Source organism: Triturus cristatus, chromosome 11 (assembly GCF_964204655.1).
Source record: "Triturus cristatus chromosome 11, aTriCri1.1, whole genome shotgun sequence".
In the NCBI taxonomy this organism is placed as follows: Eukaryota; Metazoa; Chordata; class Amphibia; order Caudata; family Salamandridae; genus Triturus; species Triturus cristatus.
This window is the reverse complement of record NC_140594.1, coordinates 147,743,281-147,766,005: the sequence shown is the minus strand read 5'-3', so window position 1 is coordinate 147,766,005 and position 22,725 is coordinate 147,743,281. Positions and strand designations below refer to the sequence as shown.

At 41.6% G+C, this 22,725-nt stretch overlaps 1 protein-coding gene across 4 annotated transcripts in view; it reads left to right on the top strand.

Moving 5' to 3' along the window:
- TMED2 (transmembrane p24 trafficking protein 2) overlaps positions 1-22,725 on the top strand; it is a 51,362-nt gene that overhangs the window by 5,534 nt on the left and 23,103 nt on the right. For 2 of the 4 annotated variants that reach the window (XM_085635336.1, XM_085635335.1), the window contains exons 2-3: positions 10,180-10,372; positions 13,321-13,341. In XM_085635336.1, the coding sequence (XP_085491462.1) occupies positions 10,180-10,372; positions 13,321-13,341 (214 nt within the window). The remainder of the gene's footprint in view (positions 1-10,179; positions 10,373-13,320; positions 13,342-22,725) is intronic. The other 2 variants (XM_085635337.1, XM_085635338.1) reach the window with 1 other exon arrangement.

Below are 22,725 nucleotides of genomic sequence, written 5' to 3'. Positions count from 1 at the left end.
TAGTAGCGGCTGCGTGTTAAAGGCCAATTCATCATGCTAAGGACACTAAGTGGCCATCTTTATTCAGCCATTTGCATTGGGACACCCCCCTAATTTCCTTCATTCGCATATAAGACTTTTGGCATTACTTACACTTTATTGACTGACCAGTAAATTCTCAAATGCACTTTTGACTTTATTCAAGTCTCCTTTCAACAAGAATTTCACAATGCTGGCTTATGGTTTAACACTTTGGTAACAGCACCTTATTTGTGCTTTGCGTTTTTATTTATTTCCATAGTTCTTTAAAGTCACTTAGCAAGTGTTCTTAGAAATGCTGTACCCATGGTTTTCTGCAATGTTGAGCAGATCTCGCTGTCTCTTCAAAATCCTGGAAACCCATCTGTCAAATGGAATGCTTGGTTGAGATCTTTTAAAATTATTTAATTGCTGTTGGTGCTGATGAATTTGAACCATAGCATAATGCTGCAATATTGTTTAGGCCATGAGGGCCAATACATTTTTAGCAATTTTCCTAAAGTTATTACCCCCATCTGGTCAATCTGGAATTGGAATTAATACTCAGAAGCTATTACTAGGCTAAGGCTAAAATTCGCAGGGGAACCTTGCGTGATACTAGAAGGATTTAATGTCTTTAAAAAGAAGTAATAATCTGAATTGAAAAATACATTTCTGCTTTAAGATCTTTGGCAGCAACCTGCAACTTTGGAGCATCTTTTGATACATAAATAAGGGATCAATTTGTGTATAGCTGTTTTTCGAAGAAGATACAGGAAAGATTTCAGCTGCACAGATCCTTCATTGGTCAAGGTTATTGATCTTGCTAAAAGTATTGAACAGTAAATAGTTTCAAGTCGCATTATGCCTCAGGAGAACAGTCACTCTTCACCAACATTTGTGAATACCACAGGGAGCACAGAACACTATGCCATTTGTGTGAAGGATAAAAACTGTGGAAAGCAATACTAACCCTTTCTGTTTCAGGTGTGGATCCAAGTCCTATTTAAGTAACTATGCACAGTGCCCAGCGATTTGTGAACCCTGCACAAAGTGCATAAAACTGAAGGGGCATTTTCACAGTGTATGCTGAATTGGTAAGAATCCAGTAAAGGTTCACAATATTGAATTGAGTAATGTTGCTTGACAGCACATTTGATTTGTCTAAATTGGTACTGAATCTGGAGATTGATCCTGTGGCCACTGATAAAGTTAAGACCCGGTGTGTCAGGTAACTTTGGGCTCAAGTGTTACATTTGGATATGATGTGTGATTCAGGAGCGTCTATAACTATTATTTCTAATACATTCTTGGAAGTTAAATTGGGGTTCTGATGTGGTGTTAAAGTTACCTGACTGGGAGGACGTACTCCAGTAGCACTCATTGCGAACATGTTGCTTCATAAAATCGTCGTTCGCTTAATAGTTTTCAATCTCTGATTTATTTATCATGATAAATAAGTCAGAGATTGAAATCTATTAAGCGAATAACGATTTTATGAAGCGACATGTTCGCAATGAGTGCTATTTGAGGGGAAACAGCCTTAATAACGAAGTTTAAAAAAACGACTGACCTGAACAACGAATCCTAAACGACCAATCTGTTAACGACGACTCACATGAACCACGACTTTCCTAAACCATGAAAATAACGACCTCGTGACTGGCCAATAGATGACACTATTGTAATTATAATGAAAAGCCTTTCCAGAATTATGGCAGTTCAATGAAGTATCTTGCTAAACTGATTTTTGCTAGCCTGCAAGTAGCCTCTACAGGTTCCTATTGTCGACCTAGCCAGTTTAATGAAGGAGATATGGTGCTTGATCACTCTATGCACGGGGCTCCTATCTATGGAAGTCATTAGCGCTACATCTGAGACACAAAATGGCCACCTGAAATTCAGAATATATCTAAAGAATCACCTATCCTCCCAGGCACTTGGATACGCATATCCTCTTCTGAGCAGCACTATCCAACTGCGAGAGAAAAGAAGCTATGAGGACACTGAAAGATGGTAGTAACTCGGGGGGTGTGGCTTGACAGGCAAACATGGTGGCTATGTTATCTTGCTGCTCCAGCACTGGGATCCCGTAATCCGCACCATCTGCCGTTCTCAGGGCAGTGCGGGAACATCCGCACTGATTTGGAGCAGTGTTGCCCCGGGGAGAGAACTGAGACTGGGGCGGTTGTGCACCGTGAGCTTACGAGGCCACTGAGGGCAGCCTGCCTCACTTTAGACTAGGTGCTGCCACCGCAAGGCCGGGAATTGAGTCTTGATCATCTGCTGTAGAGACACTGAGGGCTTGGGGTGAAAGGCAATTGAAGGTGTCAGTGCAGACAGAGTATTCACTGTGCCTTTTCTCTGCCTCCCCCCGGCCGAGAGGATTCCGAGCTGGGTTGCTGGAGAACGCGTTTAACACTACGTGGCCATCGAGCCGCATCAGAGGCTGAGCTCCAGGTGAGGTGCGATGAAGCACTAACTAACATGAGGAGAGATGAAATATCAGAAGTGGTTGCCTGCACTAACCTGCCCTGAGAAGATAGTGGTGTAAATAATTTTCGTGGTTTAAAAATTCGTTGATAAAATGTAGTGGTTTGGGAATACTCGTTGTTTAGCCTTTGTGGTTTAGGCAGTAGTTGTTTAATCATATATCCCTATTGGAGTACGACCTCCCCTTGTTGGAGGACTCTTAACAGAACTTACAGTAAAACACCTCATGATCAGGAGGTGATACTCTACAGCACCAAAGAAGGAGAACCATTTTACCATTACATAAAAAAAAAAAATGACCGAAGGAGTGCGACTGCAATCCAGTTTGTTCAAAGTTACCTGACGAACATCCCAAAGCATATAGTGACCAAGATATCAATATGGTGAGGTTCTTTGTTGAATACATTGCTTGCCTTGGTAGAAAAACCTTAATAAAAATGTATGTGGCAATCGAGGGTAGGCACAATGTAGTTTGGCAGGACCATGGCAGATTGGAGCTCATGTTGGTTCCAGGTGCTGGCCCACTGATTAGATTATCTAATATACATACCTATTTCTCTGGTCATTATAGATGGACCGACACCTACTGAAGATGTTGTCAAAAGTTTTCCAGAAATTTTCTCTAACAACATTGGTCTCATCCAAAAGTATGTAAACACTATCAAATTGGAAAAAGAAATTCCATCCCTTTCACACCCAGTCAGACTTGTTCTGTTGCATGTTCGAGCATAGTTGAAGATTTTCTATTGAAATTGGTTTAGAATGGTATTATTGAAACCACAAACTCCTCTGAATGGTTCGGTCCCATTGTAATTGTCCGCAAGAAAGGTGGGGCATTCGCTTGTGCGCTGACCTTCGCAGTCTCAATAAGAACATTGTGGTTGATTGTCACCCACTCCCCAAAGTTCAGAACTTGCTACTAATATTGATGACTCTAAAATGTTCTCATTATTGGACCTCAAGTCAGCTAACAATCGGATTCCTTTAGTTGAGAACTCCCAAAATCTAATCACATTAGTCGTCCTGTTTAGTGCTTATACATTTTGCAGACTCTTTAGGTCCAGCATTTGCTGCTAGTGTGTTTCAGCGTCTAATGGATACCATCTTGGAAGGGGTAATGGGAGTGCAGGCTTTCCAAGATGATCTAATTTTTGCCAAGTCCTTGTCGGAACAAAATCATTTTCTTGAAACTGCTTTTAAGAAATGTAAAGAATCTGGCAACAGTCTTCGCACTGACAAATGTAAGTTTTTGGCCCAAAATATTGATTACTTAAGGGCATTCTATTAGTCCTAACGAGATATCTCTGAAACTTTCCCCGATTAAAGCCATTGAAGATGCCCAACCACCTCAGGACAAGTTTATGCTTCGCTACTTCCTTGGGCTTAGTGAGTAATATTCACTTTATGTGCAGGGCTATGCTTTCATTGTTCAACTGTTGAGGAACCTGCTTAAATAGGGAGTGAAATGTATATGGTCAAATTCAGTGCATGAGGATTTTCAAAAGGTTAAGAAATGCACCATTTCTGCACCAGCATTGTCTGCATTTATTGCCGTCAGGCAGTCTAATCGAAGTTGATGCCAGTCAAGTTGGTTTTCAGGATAAAGAACACACCATTGCTTTGGCCTTTCGCTCCCTCAGTAATGATGAAACACATTACAGTACCACTGATAGGAATGCATTTGACTGCTGTCGGGCAGTAGAAATATTTAAGACATTAACATGGAGTTTGCATTTTGATCTTTACGCTGATCATAAACTGTTACTACATCTACTTAATGGCAATGGTTTTGAAAAGGGATCAGCAAGTTAACTCTGGTTGCTTTCCAAATTGCAGGAATACATTTTCACTGTGAAGTATATACCTTGTGGGAAGAATGTGAGGGCTGACTCCCTAGCCAGATTACCTGTTGCGGATGAGTGTTGCGGATGAGTGTATGGACAGTGATCAAGAATATGAGCGTATGATTGCTCTTGTTGACAGGCACAATCACTCACAGAAGTGGATAGAGGCATCCAAACAAGATCCCATTTTGTTTTGCAATCTATTAAAGTTCATGAAGGATGGTTGGCACAAAGAGAGTAATGTTGATGCTTCATTAAGACAATATGCTCATGTTTCTGAGGACCTAACTATTGTGGAAGGTATGCTATTACGATCTGATGTTTGAGTGTCCTCAGTGTGTCTTGTAAATGTTCTGATTATGGAAGCTTGTGAAGATCATCTACGTGTCGGCACTAGTAAAACTCTCGAACAATATAAATGGTGGCCTCCTATGGAATCCCAGGTTTCCAAACTCATAAACGACTGTACCACTTGCTTAGTGTCCCACAAGCATTGCAAATTGCATGAATCTCCCATCCACGTAGTACATTTGACGGAGGAAGCTTGACAAAGGGTAGCTCTTGATTTTGCCGAGCCTTTTGAACTAATACCAAAACATACATGATGGTGTTGCTGGACTATTATTCGTAATGGGTTTATTTTGATTTCAGTTCCCAACACTGATTCAATCATCCAATTTTAAGAAACTTTTTTGGTATAGGGGGTGCACCCAAGGAGATTGACAATGGCACTCCTTTCAGTTCAGCTCTCATGAAGGATTTTATTAATGAGTTTCACATTGCACATCTCAAAGTGACTCTCTACTCTCCTTCCTCAAATGGTCTAGAGTGCATGAATACATTTTTGAAGGTAGAAGTGCAAACAGCTTTAACCATGGGTTATAAAGTGGAATCATTTCTGAGGGAAAACATCTGGTCCTACATGGTTATACTGCATAGTACCACAGGAGTTTGCCCATTTTTGTTGTTGCGCAACAGATATAGATCTTCTAGATCCTCAGTCTATCATGATCGGGTAAGAGAGGTAAGCAAAATAAGGGCAAATAGCTTGTTGACTGGCTTCCAGTGTGCAGTCGATGCAGAGTTAAGTTAAAGAAAATTGTGATAAACACCACATCAAGGATGTAACATTGAATGTGGGAGATTGGGTTTTAGCCAAGATTCACACAACAGTTAAAAAATATGAATCTAAATTCTCCAAGACAGTGTGTATTGAGAAGGTCTCCAAAGGATCTGTTCTTTTACTTAACCACATTTATTCTGCTCTTCCACCACCCCTGGTTAAGGTTACACCTGAACAAGTGTCTAAAATTCAAGCTATCAGAGGCTGTGATGTCGTCTCTAATGGTAGCTCTTGGTTGGTAAACCCTAAAGCACTCCTCTCACTCAGCAGAGTGGAAGTGAATTACATGGTCCCCTGTGACACAATTCCGTATAATGATGCTGATTTGTTTGAAGAAGTGCCAAATGCAGAGATACAATTTCATTGAGAAGCAGCACAGTTTGGGACATGGTGCAGTCACTCACTCTGAGCAGTCAAATGTTGGAATTCATTCAGATAACTGCAGAGTCCCACGCAATGTTGTCATGCCTTCTAAGTTTAAGGATTATTATATTACCTGAAAACATTATTTTATATTTATTTGTAAGGCTGTATTTTAGTTGTACTGTTTGTTTTCCCTTTGATCTCCGCTTAATTTTTTCAAAAAGGTGAAGGTGTTGTACCTGATGTTATTCATAAAATCAATGTGTTTACAATAGGTCTGTTGCACATGTGTGTTTCTTTTATTGCTACTAGCTGTGAAGTTAGAGCGAGCTCTCCTCGCTGTTGGGATTTGTTCTTAATTGGCGTATTGTGATCTAATTAATCATTCTGGGCCCATGCTGCTTCCGGTGTTCATTGTCTCAGACTTGTCTGAGCGGCCGGCTACGGAGGCAGGCTGAATGTGGGCGCCTCGTCTGAAATACTTGAATTAAGAAATAAAGTGTGTTGTACCTACCTTATTGGCTGCGAAGATTCCTTCTTAACAGATAGTAGCACAACTAACACGTTGGAGGATCTGTTTTTAGCTTGATTAATTGAGAGGGCTTAGGAACCGAGATTTTTCTGTGAGGGTATTTTTAAACCACGCATAAAGTGTGCCTTCGGTTAACTCATGTTAGCAACCTTTATTGTAAACTGTATGAAGGTTTTTGGGTGTCGGTTTGTTTGGCCTGTCATTACCTTTTACATATCTTTCTGATGTGTTAAACATTTGGCACACGTCAAAGGCCAGTGAAGGCCATGGTATGTTGTGGCCAGTGTTCAGTAGTCATCATTCGGCTTGGCCTTAAAAAGTTCCTGTCTCTGAGACCTCTTTAACATCTTTGTGGTATCATGTGATCGCGCATCCACCAAGAAAAGTCCAACGGTTTATCTTGGCTTTACACGTTGTTTGGTTCCATAAAGTAAATTGACCAAACCTCTTGTCCAAACTTCACTCATTAGCAGTAAGGTGCTGTCCAGCTTATCAGTAATTGATGCATATTTATCCTCTGGATGCCTTATCTCAAAAATATTAGGTGAGCTGGCTGGCTGTGTACTCTGCGGTAGTGATCCTGACCGAGACAGCACTCTGTGCATGGGGTAGTTTTTCGTAGGCATAGCATTAAATGGTCTAGATTCTCATCCCTCCTGGGAGAATGAAATGCCAGAGTACTGATTTTTAAAAGTTTTTGAAATGTTAATCTTAATTGGTTGATAATGTTGCAGGGATTTGCAGAGTTTGTGTCGACATTGAACATCTGTGGGCCACCTTTTCCCAATCAACGGTTTCCAGCAAGCCAACTGAATATCAGGAAAAGTCGTACAAGACTATGTTGCACAACTGGTGCTAATTGGGCCTAAAGACCTTAGCTACAAAGTGCTTGATTAAAATGTTGTTATAATGTGTGTGTGTGTGTCCGACCATTGAAATGCCAAAGATGGGTGTACTGTCATCTTTTTGGCTTTGAACTTTTTTCAACATGTAGGGTTCTAGACTGCCCCAGATATTGTCAATCCCAGATTAACAAAGTGAATGAAATCATTCGATGTTACATTGTCCATTTAAGATTGCAACTCATTGAGTTGCTTCTGGTAATGCTCCACTGAACTATATCCCCCTGCCAAAAATCCTGGCTTTTGAACATGTTGGGGGCAGCAGTGGAGAAAAATGCTGGACAGACAACTGTTTCTCTACATTCCTGACCCGTTTGGTCCACATCCAAAGTGGGGCAATGAATTTGGTTGGTATCTTTAAAAAAAAAAAACGGCCCCCAGAGATTGACCGCTGACTAAACTCAGTAGTAATAATTTCCTCCAAAACCGATGATCCTCTTTGCCTTGTAGGCATGTTTAGGGGCTTGAGATGCTATTTCCAGGTGTGACACCAGGATAAGAATTGTGACCAACTAGATATAAAGCAATTAAAATCCAATATGGTCAGTTAAGTTTGTTGTTGCTCCTTTATAAAATTCCAAATCCTTCTTTTGCATAAAATAATTACAGCCACAGCGTTTCGTCCTATGGAACTTCTTCGGGGTATATGGTTTGCCTTTCTGCCATTTGCAAAGTCAGAGACAGATTCTGGTGTCAATACGTGATATACCCTTTCCCTAACATAATGAGTGGTGTGGTGGGTGATATCTGCCAAGCGTGAAACTGTTGTAAGATTGGAAGTTTGAAAGTACCCGGAACAAAAAAGCAGACCTAAAGATGTGGAGGTGATATTGAGAATATCTAACACAACTGGTGGATATCGCAGAAATACAGAGAACATGTATATTCCTTTAAGACCTATATGCCCTGAAGATGTTCTGTAGAATGAAATGCTTTGGCTGTAATTATTTTATGCAAAAGGAGAGAACTTTTGGAATTTAATAAAGCAGAAATAAACCCTTTTGACCATATTGGACTTTAAATTGCTTTATAACTATTTGGTTGGCCCCTCGTGTTTCTCATTATGTGTTTCTCTGCTTCGCTAGAGGATCATTAGCAGCTGGTACTGTACAAAGTGTGCACCAAACTGGTAATAGGGCTAGGTTCTGTTTGTGCTGTTTATATTGCCTAGCTGCTGTGAGTTCTTTAAGGATTGCTACCAATTTGCAAAAATTGATGGCGAGTCACAAACTTTAGTATCAAGGGTGGTAGGAGGAGTAGTGATCATGAGGAAGAGTCCAATATTTATTTCTATCATCAGTGTTTTGTAACCTGACTACATCCTGCCATGCCCAACACTGAGGGATATCTGCGCTGCAAACATCACATATGAAACCAAATCCTATTAGACCTCTTAAAATAAGTACCTTGGGAAATAATTAAATTCTGCAACTACAACAAATTCAATAACTGTATAACCCTGTCCTTTTGCAGGACACCGTATTCTACTGCACTGTGAGGTGAAATTCACGCTTAGTAAACACTTCAAATATGATTGGCAAGACTATGAAGAAGCTAACGTCTGGATGAGACCGTGTTCAAAGCCACTTTTGATTTGGCAGGGGTAGTGCTGGTTCAAACGTTCCATTGTCTGCTCCTAGAGAAAGACACTAGTCTTAACACTGCAAAACCTATAACTTTGGAGAAGTTGGGATCATAAGGATTTGCTTTTGTTGTTGTCCTATTCATTGACCAGGTCCTTCTTGTGAAATACTGCTTCCCATAGAGTAATCGGAAGTCTGTGAATCTTGACTTGGCAATTACCCATCATAAAATGGTTAGTATCTGTTAAGACGATTTAAGGAAAGCTCCAGACAGTTTTAGCAGACTTCTCAATTTTTCCAGCCTTACTAATGTTAGTGTGTCGAAATTGCTTGAGTGCTGGCGGAGTGCTTCACAATTATCCACCAATGGCAGTGATGCTAAATTGATTAGAATACCGTCACCAATAGCGACGTTCTTAGTGCAATAGGTGTTGGCTGGACTTTATTTTTATATTTTGCATACATACACAAACTTTATGCGCTGCGGTACCTAACTAGGACCTAGTTCTGTTTCTTTACTCCCTTTGCAATTGACTATCGGTTCTCAGGCAGTCACTTCCTTCAGTGCTGCCACTTCCTTCATTGCTGCTACCCATAGAGCTCTTCAGCTCACTCTTTTCAAGTGAAGAAGAAGGACATGGCAAGGCACACAGCTTTGAACAACGTTTGAAGTGTTTTAAAAACCTTAATGGCTCATGTGTAGTCCTAGTTCAGTCTAAGTTGTCGCAGGGTAAAGTACAGCCTAGAAAGAAAGCAATTTCCGACTTGGTTTAGGGCTTTGAACCAGCTGCTGCAATTGGATACACTGCGGTGCTGAGCTTTGTACTCTGCTAGAGATGTATGCTCAAGTGGCCATCTGCTGATGTTGGAAGCAGAGCTAAGAGTTTCGAAACCCTTTTCAGTGGAATTGTGCAGTTTTATAGAGACAATGAACTACACAGTGGTCTTGATGCCAGGAATGGTATGATATGTGCCAAATGGTGACTATTCTGATGAGTGACATCAATGTTTATTGGGCTGTGCTTCTAAGATGTGCAGAAAGTGGGTGTCTTTACCTGGACATTGAAGTGGGAGAGGGTGATTGGCAGGGGGCGGTGCAGGGAGGGGGAGTTAATTCACATTTTTACATGTGCAGTAGAGTAAACAATAAACTATTGCACTGCAACTTTGTGTTGCTCTTGGGCAACTTAATCTTTTTATATTGCTTAACTAATGCAGTTTCTACGACTAGTAAGTACCGTCTGAAGAAGGATTGTTTAGTAAAAGGACACAATGTTGAATGGTTGATAAATATTTCTTTAACTGTCATAAACCTCTCTAGAAATATGTTCTCTTATTTCAGATTACAGGACCAGATGATAAAATAATATATAAAGGCGACCGAGAATCAAGCGGGAAATACACATTTGCTGCACACATGGACGGAACATACAAGTTTTGTTTCAGCAACAGAATGTCCACTATGACTCCTAAAATAGTAATGTTTACTATTGACATCGGAGAAGCCCCAAAGGGGCAGGACATGGAGACTGAAGGTAGGTAAAACCTTGGGAAGAGACAATGTTCTTTTGCCTAGTTTATTTTACTCACTCCTCACCACTTTGGCAGAATTAAACAAGGCAAACTGTATGGTCATGATTTTAAGATATAATTCTGTAAGAAAATGCAGTTAGGTAGAGGATGTTCATACCTGTTAGTTTGGTGTAATTTGCTACGTTTTCTAAATGCAGCCTTTAGTTTTAAACAAACGACAACTTCTGTATTATCAGTGACCATCAGTTTAAAACTGATTGCACTAGATATGTTTGTAAGCTCTACTTTCCAGGATAATATGGCTGCCAAATTACAAACCACAATAAAACCAAAGCGAGTTTAATCATAGTAGGGCTGTCTGTTTCTTTTTTAGACCTGAACGCTTTATAGCCTGACTCCCAGGACATATTGTTTGGAGTGAAGGATAGCACGTTTTCATGTTTATTTTGTCCTTGGGGCAAGTAGGCGCAACCCCCCTGCAGAACAAACCATTTTACTCAGTTTACAGCACCACATTATGGTTCGGGGAAGGGCATTGTCTTCAGTTAAGGTCCATTTGTTAATGCTGTTACAGCTTGAATTTATGGTTTATTAACGCAAAGCCTTTAGTATTAGGGTGAGCGCTCCAATAAAATGTTATAAGCTCGGACTGCACTGTTGACAGTGGTCCCAGTATAAAAATTTGTACACACGTTTTCAAAGTTTAATAATCTGAGGCTACGTATAATGCTTTCAGAATGCGCTCTGATTAGATGCAAATATTTTGCAGACGCTTGAACGCAAGATTGAGGAGTCTTGCTTTGACATTTAATGTAAACAAAAAATGCACCTAGGAAAAAACGTTTTGCTAAACTATAGTGAAATTTTAGGTGCCATTTCTTTGAAGTATCATCTACTAAAATGTGTTGATGCATGCTAGTATTATCCCCAAAAATATTTATAATGGAAAATCGGTGCAATCAGTTTCAACAAGAGCCTGGGAAATTAAGATAAACAATCATTGGCAAAGCCAATAGGTCTAACATTGGTGGTCAGCCTTTTGGTTTTGTCAATACGTGTCTTGTTTTGAAATTTTTTTTTTTAACTTTATTGTTGTGGCAACTGCCAAGTCCTCACCATTATGACAAACATTGGCAAAAAGCAATAATCTTTTTTTGGTCTCGAAAAGCACACATTACCACTGTAGTCTTTCACTAACCAAAACTACTTTGTGTGCTGATATACTCCTTGTAAAAGAGCAGAATGTTATCACTCACAGTGTAGCCATTCTATAGATGGAGACAGAATTTTAATTAAACAAAAAAATTTGTCTTGGTTAACTTGAGACCTAATTAGGGGCCCAGTTCTTAAATAAAGTCACAAAAGTGCACACATGGTATATGCCCTTGCATTAGTGCAGACTTGCAGCTTTTGTTTATTCACCATACCTCACAGAAGTAGGCCAGGAAATCGTACTCCTAGAAAATCTTTGTGAATTGCATTTTAGCATGAGCAATTATGCAAGGGTTTTTTTTTTTTGCTCATGAAAAATCTGAGATTTTTACAAGTTCACTTTCGCCCTCCAACTACTTTTTTCCCAACCGTGGAAGAAGTTTTATTTCTCCCATTACCTGGAGTAAATTTCCAACCTTTCTAAGTATAGGAAAAGATTAGAGAAGATCTAGTGAAAACCCCTACAACATGCAAGTTAGTGGATTTGCAAAGACTCCAAAGCGCATTCCAACCCTGGAACTATTACTTAACGCTACCTCCTGCCCCAGTATGTAGATCTGTGGCAAGGTGGCAAAATGCAGGAATTGCTAGAATTCAAATCCTACTATAGTACGAGCCGTGGCATAATCAGAGTGGCTATTATCAGAGGTCTTATATCATGGGATTGCTGGCACAATTTATCGCTGCACTACATGGTACCAAAGGGACCTGTGGGTTTCTTTTTAGTACAACAAAATGTATGAAACAACCTGTCCCGTGGACAAGTAGATATTTTATTAAATTCCACACCCCTGATATAGTATTCCATTTGAGCCAGATTAGAAGAGTTAAGTGCTTGAATGATCTCCGCAATTAACCACATTAAAACTTAAGCATTTGACTAAATGATATTTCAGCGGAGTTGCCGTTGCAAGAGCCTGAACTGTGCATTTGGTCAGTTGTCCCTGTTTTGAGACTTAAATTGGGAGATTTGTTCCCAATTATTATTAAACGGCTAATACTCCTCTTTCAAACTAGATCATTATCAATAGCTGCTCATCTTCTATAACCGCTGTTGCTTCTAAGCAACCCAGTTGGCTTTGCTGCTGTTGGGGAGAGGATGTAGACTTATGGCTAGAGTGCTCGACCTCGAAGCTGGGGAACCGGTTTGAGTCTCGGCAAGGACAGCTCAACATCCTGTGATTCTGGGCAAATCAATTAATCTCTCCGTGCCTAACAAAAATGAATGTGTCGTTCTGTAACAAAACTGGTGCTATGTAAAGCGCTCAGATACCCGATGTCTCCGGTCTAGTTCACACTATATAAAACTAAAAAAAAAGTTTTGATAGGCGTTTTACACTCTAACTAAAAGACCAGGCACTGATTTTTGCCTTTACCTGACCTCAGCATAATTAAAGTAGTGTAAACGAAAATGGGTTTGAGTATCAACAAAGCATAATATTTACTACTTTGTAGCTTTTCTTATTAATTCAGTTTGAGAGAAGCACATTTTGCCCACTTTAATTCATCTGATCTAGTGTTAATGAATGGCGGTAGAGACCGCACTTCAGAGTTGCACTGTAAATCATGTTTTGTCTGATAGTTTGTATTAAAATATGGATTAATTAAGCCTGAACTTTCAAGCTAGGCTTTGCCCCCTTCATTTCTTGTCAATTAAGTTTTGCCTAGCCTATTGTAAATTGCATAATATCCTTAGTAGCTGTTTCTTCATGTTTTCATGTCCTGCACTTTTCTTCAGGTGGTGGAGATACATGGGATGGTATGTGTTTGCTGCTGTTTGAAAGCCCCTAAGCATTGATTTGTTGCTGTGCGACTCTGTGAATGTTTAACATCTAATGTTTGCTTTTACTTTTTCCTAACCATGATTTGTTGGCATGGCTGTAAGGATCTTTCCTCGTTGAAGATAAATCAAGTTTCAACTATTTATTGTGTACTCATACATACATTCATTGACTTTGCATATTTCTGCTCTCATGAATACATCTTTAATGCATTGGATGTTCCACATACCTTAAATATAATCCTAGCATGAAGTAATTTCACAGCTCGTATTTAGGAAAGTTAGTCAAGTATTCCCCACAGATTTCTATGCTTTTCTTTAGTGAGAGGTAGGGGAAACTTCCTATGGGACAGGAGCAGTAACAAGTATGGAAATGGAATGATGCATAAGTAGTAGTTGTCATTTGAAATGATCACTGACTCTAGCTGAAAACTTCCGCATTTAAAAGCAGACCAGGCTTTGAAGAACCTTTTGATAATTGTCTGTGTTAATTTGAGTATTTACTAATGTTCTCCACAATCGATTAGATAGTGCAACTTAACAATTAAAGGTTTTTGGTGTGGTTGGCCGGCCTTCTGTAAATAATCTTGAAAAGAAAAAAAACGAAGTCCAGCGTAGTGACGTGTTAATTTTTTTGACAGTGTTTTACCCGTTACTTTCACAACCACATGTATAATGTATATTTCTAGTCATTACCTGTGTATACATTGCCTTTAACAGTAAGGTATGCATGCTTACGTGCGACTTAAAAAAAACAAACTAATATTTGTAACTAATTGTAAAACTTTACAAGTGCTTGTGTGTGAATTTAATGCAAATGCGGTGATATGCATAGATGACAAGCTTTTGCTTTTAAAATTATTGGTGCAGTAGTCCTTAGTACTTTTCAGTTGTATTAAACAGTTATCGTCCTTGTAATGTGCCTGAGTTAGAGTAATCAAAGGTCGTATAACTTTCGAATATTAACTTTCATTGTTGTCAGAAGTGCTGGCTTAATGTTTGTCTCAAATTAGCCAAAAGATGCCACATTCAATAGAAGTTGTTTCAAGCAGCGTACGTTTTCCCTAAAATGAAAATAAGTTATAATTCACGCACAAATGTAAAAGGTTAAATCGTAGCATTAAAAAGTATCACTATGTATTCACTTGTAAATATAATGTAGGGCTGTAGCAATTGCCAGATGTCAATCATGAATAAATGTCTGTCCCTGAGAATAAAATTGTCCCTAATACTTGCGCAATAAACTATTGCTTAGGAAACTTCGAGCATGCAGGTTTATCTATTGCATTTCATTTCTGCTGTTACCTTTTCGGTTCTGAGGTGTTTGGTAGCTAAATTGTGTGCTAGAACAGTTGCTATTTATATCTTGCCTGAAGACAACTTTAGATGCCTGCTGTTGAAGACTTTATAGTGTTCAGTATAACATGGCTGTGGGACTGCCCCTTGCTTGTGATTGCATGGTTTTCTTGCCTATCTAATTTCTCTGCTCCTTATTGGATGTCTTTCTTTTTTCCCTATTCTTGTATTGGATTACATTGTGTCTGAATGTTTCTACCACTGCTTATGTTCATGCGGTAATTAATTTGTAAAACAAATAAGTGTCAGGGCTCTCGTCAGGAGGCTACTGCAGCTTGAACCACCCAGTTCCCCTGCCAGTACCTACACAGCTACTAATCACTCTCCTACAAGTGTGACAATTAAAATTATTCCAGGCGCCCAACAGTATAAGAATGGCTTGGGCGACAGGTATTAGTCCTTTTTAATGTATATGGAATTGATAAACAGCTGCTGTTGTGCTAATTTCTAAATTAGACATCGCCATCATGTGACCCTGTCATAAGTGCCAGTGTTCACAACTAAGTGCCGATGCTGAGCAACGAAAACCACAGGCTCAAATTAAGCACTGTGCTCATGAGATTATTTATTTAATTTTAGTTTTAACACTCGGGGAGTGCATCACTTTTATTTGAGAGCACAGTTCTGCCTTTAACAGCCCCTTTTTAAGGAAACCCATTTGTGTATATTTTTTTTCCTCTTGAATTGGGAGACATCCAAGGCCCCAAGGCTCTGCCTTAAAAGATACTTGTTTTGCAAGAGAGTGGGCGCTGAATGTAATGTATTGAACAGTCCCTTGACCTGTGCTCTCCTGCCCCTCCCCTTTCTTTTCACCCTTTCTTGCCTTTCTAACCCATTTGCGCGTCTCCCTCCCTTTACCCTCTTTCCTTTTCTCTCCCCTGTCCGTCCACGCTGTCCCCTTCCCACCCCCTGTCTTATAAAACAAGCATTAAAAATGCAAAAGGTCTCGCCTTTCATTAAGTTAAAGGCATTTACTTTGCTATACGATACCATTAGCAAAGCAAATGGCTTTAATTTGATCAAAGGCAGGACCTATTGCATTTTTAATGCTTGTTCTTTTTGCATTTGCCACCCTGAGTGGGACGTGGGTCCCATTGCTCTCCATGCCACTGAATTCAATAAAGTCACCCCGAAACCGGGCCCAGGGTGCTTGTTACAGGTCAAGGGACCTGGCAGTTCGAGCTGGACTGTTCCCATTGGAGCAGGGTCAAGACTGATTTGCATATGGCGGAGTCCAAACTGGGGTGGCATGGTGAGCAAAAAAACGATGCATTTAACCCAGATCTCTGACTGGGGGTGAAGGTTAGATTTGTTCTTCATTCCCGCATAAATTTATTCTTTTTGCTACAGGTACCACAGCTCTCTTTTAAGACTCACACCTTTGGCTTCCTGACGTTAAATCCATGCGGGTTCTTTAGTGACAGGTCTGAGATGTATTCTTTGGCTAAATTATAGGCTTGGCCGGAGCCATAAAACCAGTCATAATCCTGGCTCAGTAACTTGACCGCATTGTGTGATCTTTTTCATTAGCACTTGAGACCAACACGTTGTGCAGAGGCGTGTGATAGAGGGGCCGGTGTGACTCTGAAAGTGCGCTGCGCCACAAAGCTGCTTCACAACACACTGAATTCTTTCCAGGACCAGCAGGAAAACAAGCACATCTTAAACAATTATTACAGATTCCGTGTCAGAGGAACCTCACGTGGAATGGGGCGGCTAGAAGGAGACTCTGCAATGATGACACCTGCTGTGATGCTGTTGACGTCACACAGTTGCAGTATTAGGTCAGTGAAGGCAGGGGGGCAACCCATTTATTGTGATGTCACAGTATCAAGCATTCTGATTGGCTACGAAAGGGAAAGTTATCCCCATTTCCGCCTCAAGCCATATGAGCTCACAGAATTAAACCTTTTAAGTGAACAGTGAAGAAAGAGAAGCCTCCCATTCCGTCATGACGTCACCCATTCAAAAATTCTGACTGGAAAAGAGAACTCCAACGAGTCCCTTCTCTGTCACCTGTATTATGGCGTCACACGCTCAAGCTGTCGTGAGGAGACGTCACCTCATTGTGACGTCACATAAACACAGCCAAGATAGCGAAGGCACAGGAGCGTTTCATACAAGTAATCGGATAGCATAGTGAAGAAGTAGAAGGATCCCATTGTGACGTCAACACTCAAACATTCTGATAGGCCGTGAAGGCTTGGTCTCTAGTGTATTATGACATCGCACAATCAAGCAATCAGTCAGGATTGGGAAGACGGTGGGGGAGGGGGAGGATTGGCGTTCAGTGTGACGTCACGTGAACACAGGATAGTGAAAGCAGAGGAGCGTTTCACTGTGATGTCACAAATACTCGGACAGTATACTTAAGATGCAGGAGATCAAGTTGTGACGTCACATAGTCAAACATTATAATAGGACAGAAAGGCTTTTAGATCTGGAAAAACAAACCTGGTGGGAGGGCGCACCCTCCCTCACTGTCCTTAAACCCAGCCCCCGCTCAGTGTCACCGATAAGCATTAATTAAATGGAATTTATTCTCTTTTCGGTGTCTGACACGCTGCGGAGGAATGCCAGATAATCACAGGGTGTTAATTGGGGCTAGCCAGACACTTGGCTTCCCTTTAAACACCGCCAGCACTTTCTGCAGGGAGCAGGTTGTGGGGGTTTAACCCCTTCGCGCCGCGCTGAAGATTCCGTGCGCGGGCGGGGCCATGACGGAGCGGTTCCGTCATGCGCACAGCGCAACCGACGCACGTGACGGAACCGCTCCGTCACAAGCGTCGAACGGGTTAAAGACAGATAAATAACATTTCAGGCGGGGGTCCTCGGAAGATGTGAAGGTTGGATGCACCTTGTCAGAAACTGACAAATTCAAATTTCACACGTTTTGCCAGGAAACAGCATGGCTAACGAGGGGTCATGTTGTATAATTAGATTGATAAATATGCCATAAAAATACTAAACCAGTATTTTCACCGATTGTTCCACATTGTGTTGATAAAGCTTCTTCGTGGAAAAAATACAGCTCCTCCAAAAGTACAAAAAATAATACGCATGTCCTTTAAGAGTGATGTCCTGCTTTTGAAGCACACTACAATTTGTAAGCTTCATAGCTCGTTTTTTACAGGACGATGCCACTAAAAGCAAAAACGGCGAGGGGGAAATGAGGGTCTGGAAGTTGGAACCGTACACCTTTAACGCGAGACGAATTTTATGTAATGCTTTTTGTGCACTTAAACACCCACCCGGCAGATTTGTATTTGCTTTAGGTGAATGCGAACGAGGTAGGTGGCGTGCAGAATGTACATAAAACACGTATTGCCCCGACATGATGGGAATCGGACGTAAAACTAAACCGCAAATATTAATGTACAGGCATTCTTCATAGCGCTTGGACGAGACAAATCGCTTTCAAGGTGGACAAGCAAATATTGGGCACTAAACGGTCACACAAGCGATTTCAATCTTTCCACGCATCCATCCCCCGCCCCCAAATTAAAGTTTCATGGGCAACTTGAGGGGGAGCTAGAAACAGAAAGCTCTAGATGCAATCTTTTAATTAAGTACACCGGTTTAAAGGCACCGCCTGAAAGATACTCCACCCCCAGTTTGAACTTTATACTACGCTAGTGAACGATCCTGACTCCCTACTGAGCCGCACTGATATATGTACATTCCCCTTCTCTTTCCCTTTTTAGGTCTCGGCTGGCGTTGAGCGCACATGCGCGCCTCGAGACCTATAGTAATCCGCTTAGTTTGGGAGAAGGGGACTCCAGGCGCGCCCCTCATTTTCATTGGGTAGCATCAGCCTTTATGTTAAACGCTGGCTTCCCATTGAAAAGGAGGGTTTTAGGTTGCCTCCCTTTGGCTTTTTTGGATGGCCCACTTGGACGGGCTCTCCTGCTTTCTTTCTGGCATAAAAGGTTTCTTATCTTTATGGGGCCATGTGCTTAAACACATGGCCCCATAAAGACAAAAGATCCGCTTTCACTTTGAAGCAGGCACGGAGTGCACAGGGTCACGGGGAGGACAGGCTGCTCTCGCTGCCCAAGAAATCTAAACTTCAACCCTAAATTATAAAAAAAAAAAAAGTAGATAAAGTTATTTCCTTCTGTTCTCGGTTAATCAAAGAGTATGGAAAATGTTTCAAGGCCGCTGTTCTTTCTTCCTTCACCAAAAGGAGAAGTCACAGTGAGCCTTGGTATTTATAAAGACAAACCTACAGGAGTGAAAATAAACGAAGTGTAAACGGTAAACCGCATTCAAGAGGAATATGGACATTAATAATGCAGTAATGACACTTGCTAGGAAGCACACTCTGCAAAGCTAATTCTCTTTTCGAATTTAAGTGATGGGTATTACTAGAAAAGAAAATCAACTTTTATCGACTTCTCAATGATAAATGGGTGAGCTGGCTCTCCGAGATTCGACTCTCCCTCTGCTGCACAGGCTGTCCACTCACTGAGATATGATATATCCTCTCCAATGCCCCTGAACTTCTGTGACCCCCCCCCCCCCACAACCTTTCTGTACAAAATAGCAGATCATCCTAACCGCACTTTACCATCACCAACGATTTCAGTTTTCATGTACATGAAGGCGGCCGCAACGCTGTTGTACACACTGTGCATTGCAAACTACTGCCTCATGCTTTCTTGCAGAAGGGAAGCCAAACGCAAGCCCTGCAGACCCGCAATAGAGGGGTCGAACGCAAGCCCTGCAGACCCGCAATAGAGGGGTCGAACGCAAGCCCTGCAGACCCGCAAAGGAGGGCACGCGCCCAGTCGAAATGTCAGCGACGCTGCACTGCAGCAGAAATGAACAGACACTGGGACAAGGCACGCACGGACAGGTCTTCACCAATACTAGTACACAGAAACCGAACAAATAGAGCAAGCCTGGCCCTCCCTATGATGGTTTCCTTCACCCTCGCATCCGCTCATCCATCCATCCACCCACCCATCATCCTTTCACCTTTCCATCCATGGTTTCACTATTTTAACCAGCTACTGAAATTACAGCTATCCGTTCACATATTGATCAATCATGTTACATATCCATCCGTCCATCTTTCCATCCATTGATCGATCAACCATTCACTTTGCATGTAGATCTATCATCCTTTTACACTTCCAGCCATTCATACTTACACTCTTGTGCCCATCTTTCTATCCGCATGTCTATTCCTCCATCCATCCTTGGACAAACTGATCCGTTCTCTCTTCTATCCATCCTTTCAACCATCCATCCTTGCTCTCAGTCTTCCTTTTCGACCACCATTCCTTTCACTTTGCTAGTTCTTTCCTCCTTTGCAACTTTTATTACTTTCACCTTCTGACTTCTCAAGTTTCTCCTGTCCAGTTTCCAGATACCGCAATTCTTTCTTTTCTCGCGTTTATTTTTCTTACTTTCCTTTCTAAAACACCATTTTCTGCTCTCTTTGTAACTTTTTTCTTTGTATAATTTATTTCCCTCTCTTTTGTTGAGCGTGTCGCTCAGCCTCCACTTTTTAGTCATGCCTGACTTTTGTCTACAGCCCCACAGAGGCCAATGTAAACTATTAAACTTTTAGTAGTTATCCCCACTTAAGCTGCTTAATTGGAGAGGCTTCACAATGCCGCTGGGGGTGAGCACCTGCCCTTCCCAGTCAGCCGGGCAGCGCTGGTACCAGTGAAGGGTTAAACAAGGTCACTGTACCCGACCCTTGCTCCCGTCTCCAGCTGTACTCCGGCCCACCACTGCAGCACCCACCACAGAACTGTGAAAAGAATGTTAATGATGTGTAGCCAGCAGAAGCCGTGATTTTTCCCTTTCGGCATATATACTTTTAAAAGCAAACGCAAGGAAAATCTGACTAAGTATATTTTAGACTGGTCTAAACAATTCCTAAACAATAATTAAATGACAAAGAAACCAAGGAGTATTGTTATATGCTATGCTATATGATGATCATTCGCTTCAAGCACAGCCCGCCACAGCTGACCCGTTATCTTGTTACTCTGGCCTTTTCTCCTTCGGCTGCAGGTGAGGGGCCGGTTAGCTTTTTTTTACATTTGCGTTATTAAGCGTTTGGACATCCCCGTAAGCAGTGCTTTAAATGGGCCGCTGCCAGCACTTTTCAAGAGTGACGTAATAAGTTTGATTGGAGAGTAACACACTTCTCAGAAACAAGCAGGTACTCTGGTTCAGAGTGTGTAAAGGTGTGAGTCAAAAGCTCCTCCTTGATTGATTTGAAATAAGAGTAGTCAGAGTACTTTGATAAGTACAGGTTGTTGTTTATTTGTTCAAAAAATTCTGTTTCTTCCTGTATTTTTTGTGTATTTTATTATTTCTTTCTTCACGTTTAAAACAAAGTGAACAGCCGACACGTGTTTCACCCAGAGGATCAAAGTTGGGCCAGGGCTTTTTCAAGGCTGAAAGAAGATATTAGTGAAGCAATGTTAGATTTAGCTCAGGATCTCCGTATCATCCAAATTGCACCCAGTGGGATGTGAGTACAGTGAACATAATCTACAAAAAGAGTGGTGACACTATAAAAGTGCTCAAAAGAGGATGTGAAAGGATAGAGGAGAATCCCATTTATCGAATAAGGAAAAAAGTTATTTGCTCAGTTTCAAGAGCGATAGAAATACTGAGTGATAATTTTATTTTAATTTACATTGCAGTCTGCATATAGAGCAAAGGGCGATTTCCAAAAGAAAAGCAACCTTTGTGATAAATTAGTATTTGTTAAAATGTTTTTAAAATCAGATTATATTAGTACATATTTTCAGCTCCAACAGGGTAACTAAATCCCCCCCCCCGTGGTCATGCTGTTTTGTTCATGCTTCAATAGAGCTGATGCAGATATCTATGACACATTTATCAAGTCAAATATATACCTGGTTATTCAAAATTTTCTGCACAATGTTTTAGTTTAACATTTCGATTTTCGTAATTGCTTCACAACCAGGCAGAACAATAATCTAGACAGGAATGAGCAGATAAAAAGGACAGGTATAGATGTCAAACCTGCACTTCTGTTTTTCCATTTAAAGCACTGCCCGTAGGCAGTTGCTCTCTACTACTCACTACTACTCTCACTCTCTACTACTCTCTCTCTCCTACTCTCTCTCTCCTACTCTCTCTCTCCTACACCACTCTCTACTACTCTCTCTCTACACCACTCCCTGCTCCTCTCTCCGACTCACTCTCTCTCCGACTCACTCTCTCTCCGACTCACTCTCTCTCTCCGACTCACTCTCTCTCTCCGACTCACTCTCTCTCTCCGACTCACTCTCTCTCTCCGACTCACTCTCTCTCTCCGACTCACTCTCTCTCTCCGACTCACTCTCTCTCTCCGACTCACTCTCTCTCTCCGACTCACTCTCTCTCTCCGACTCACTCTCTCTCTCCGACTCACTCTCTCTCTCCGACTCACTCTCTCTCTCCGACTCACTCTCTCTCTCCGACTCACTCTCTCTCTCCGACTCACTCTCTCTCTCCGACTCACTCTCTCTCTCCGACTCACTCTCTCTCTCCGACTCACTCTCTCTCTCCGACTCACTCTCTCTCTCCGACTCACTCTCTCTCTCCGACTCACTCTCTCTCTCCGACTCACTCTCTCTCTCCGACTCACTCTCTCTCTCCGACTCACTCTCTCTCTCCGACTCACTCTCTCTCTCCGACTCACTCTCTCTCTCCGACTCACTCTCTCTCTCCGACTCACTCTCTCTCTCCGACTCACTCTCTCTCTCCGACTCACTCTCTCTCTCCGACTCACTCTCTCTCTCCGACTCACTCTCTCTCTCCTCCGACTCACTCTCTCTCTCCTCCGACTCACTCTCTCTCTCCCTCCGACTCACTCTCTCTCTCCCTCCGACTCACTCTCTCTCTCCCTCCGACTCACTCTCTCTCTCCCTCCGACTCACTCTCTCTCTCCCTCCGACTCACTCTCTCTCTCTCTCCGACTCACTCTCTCTCTCCCTCCGACTCACTCTCTCTCTCTCTCCGACTCACTCT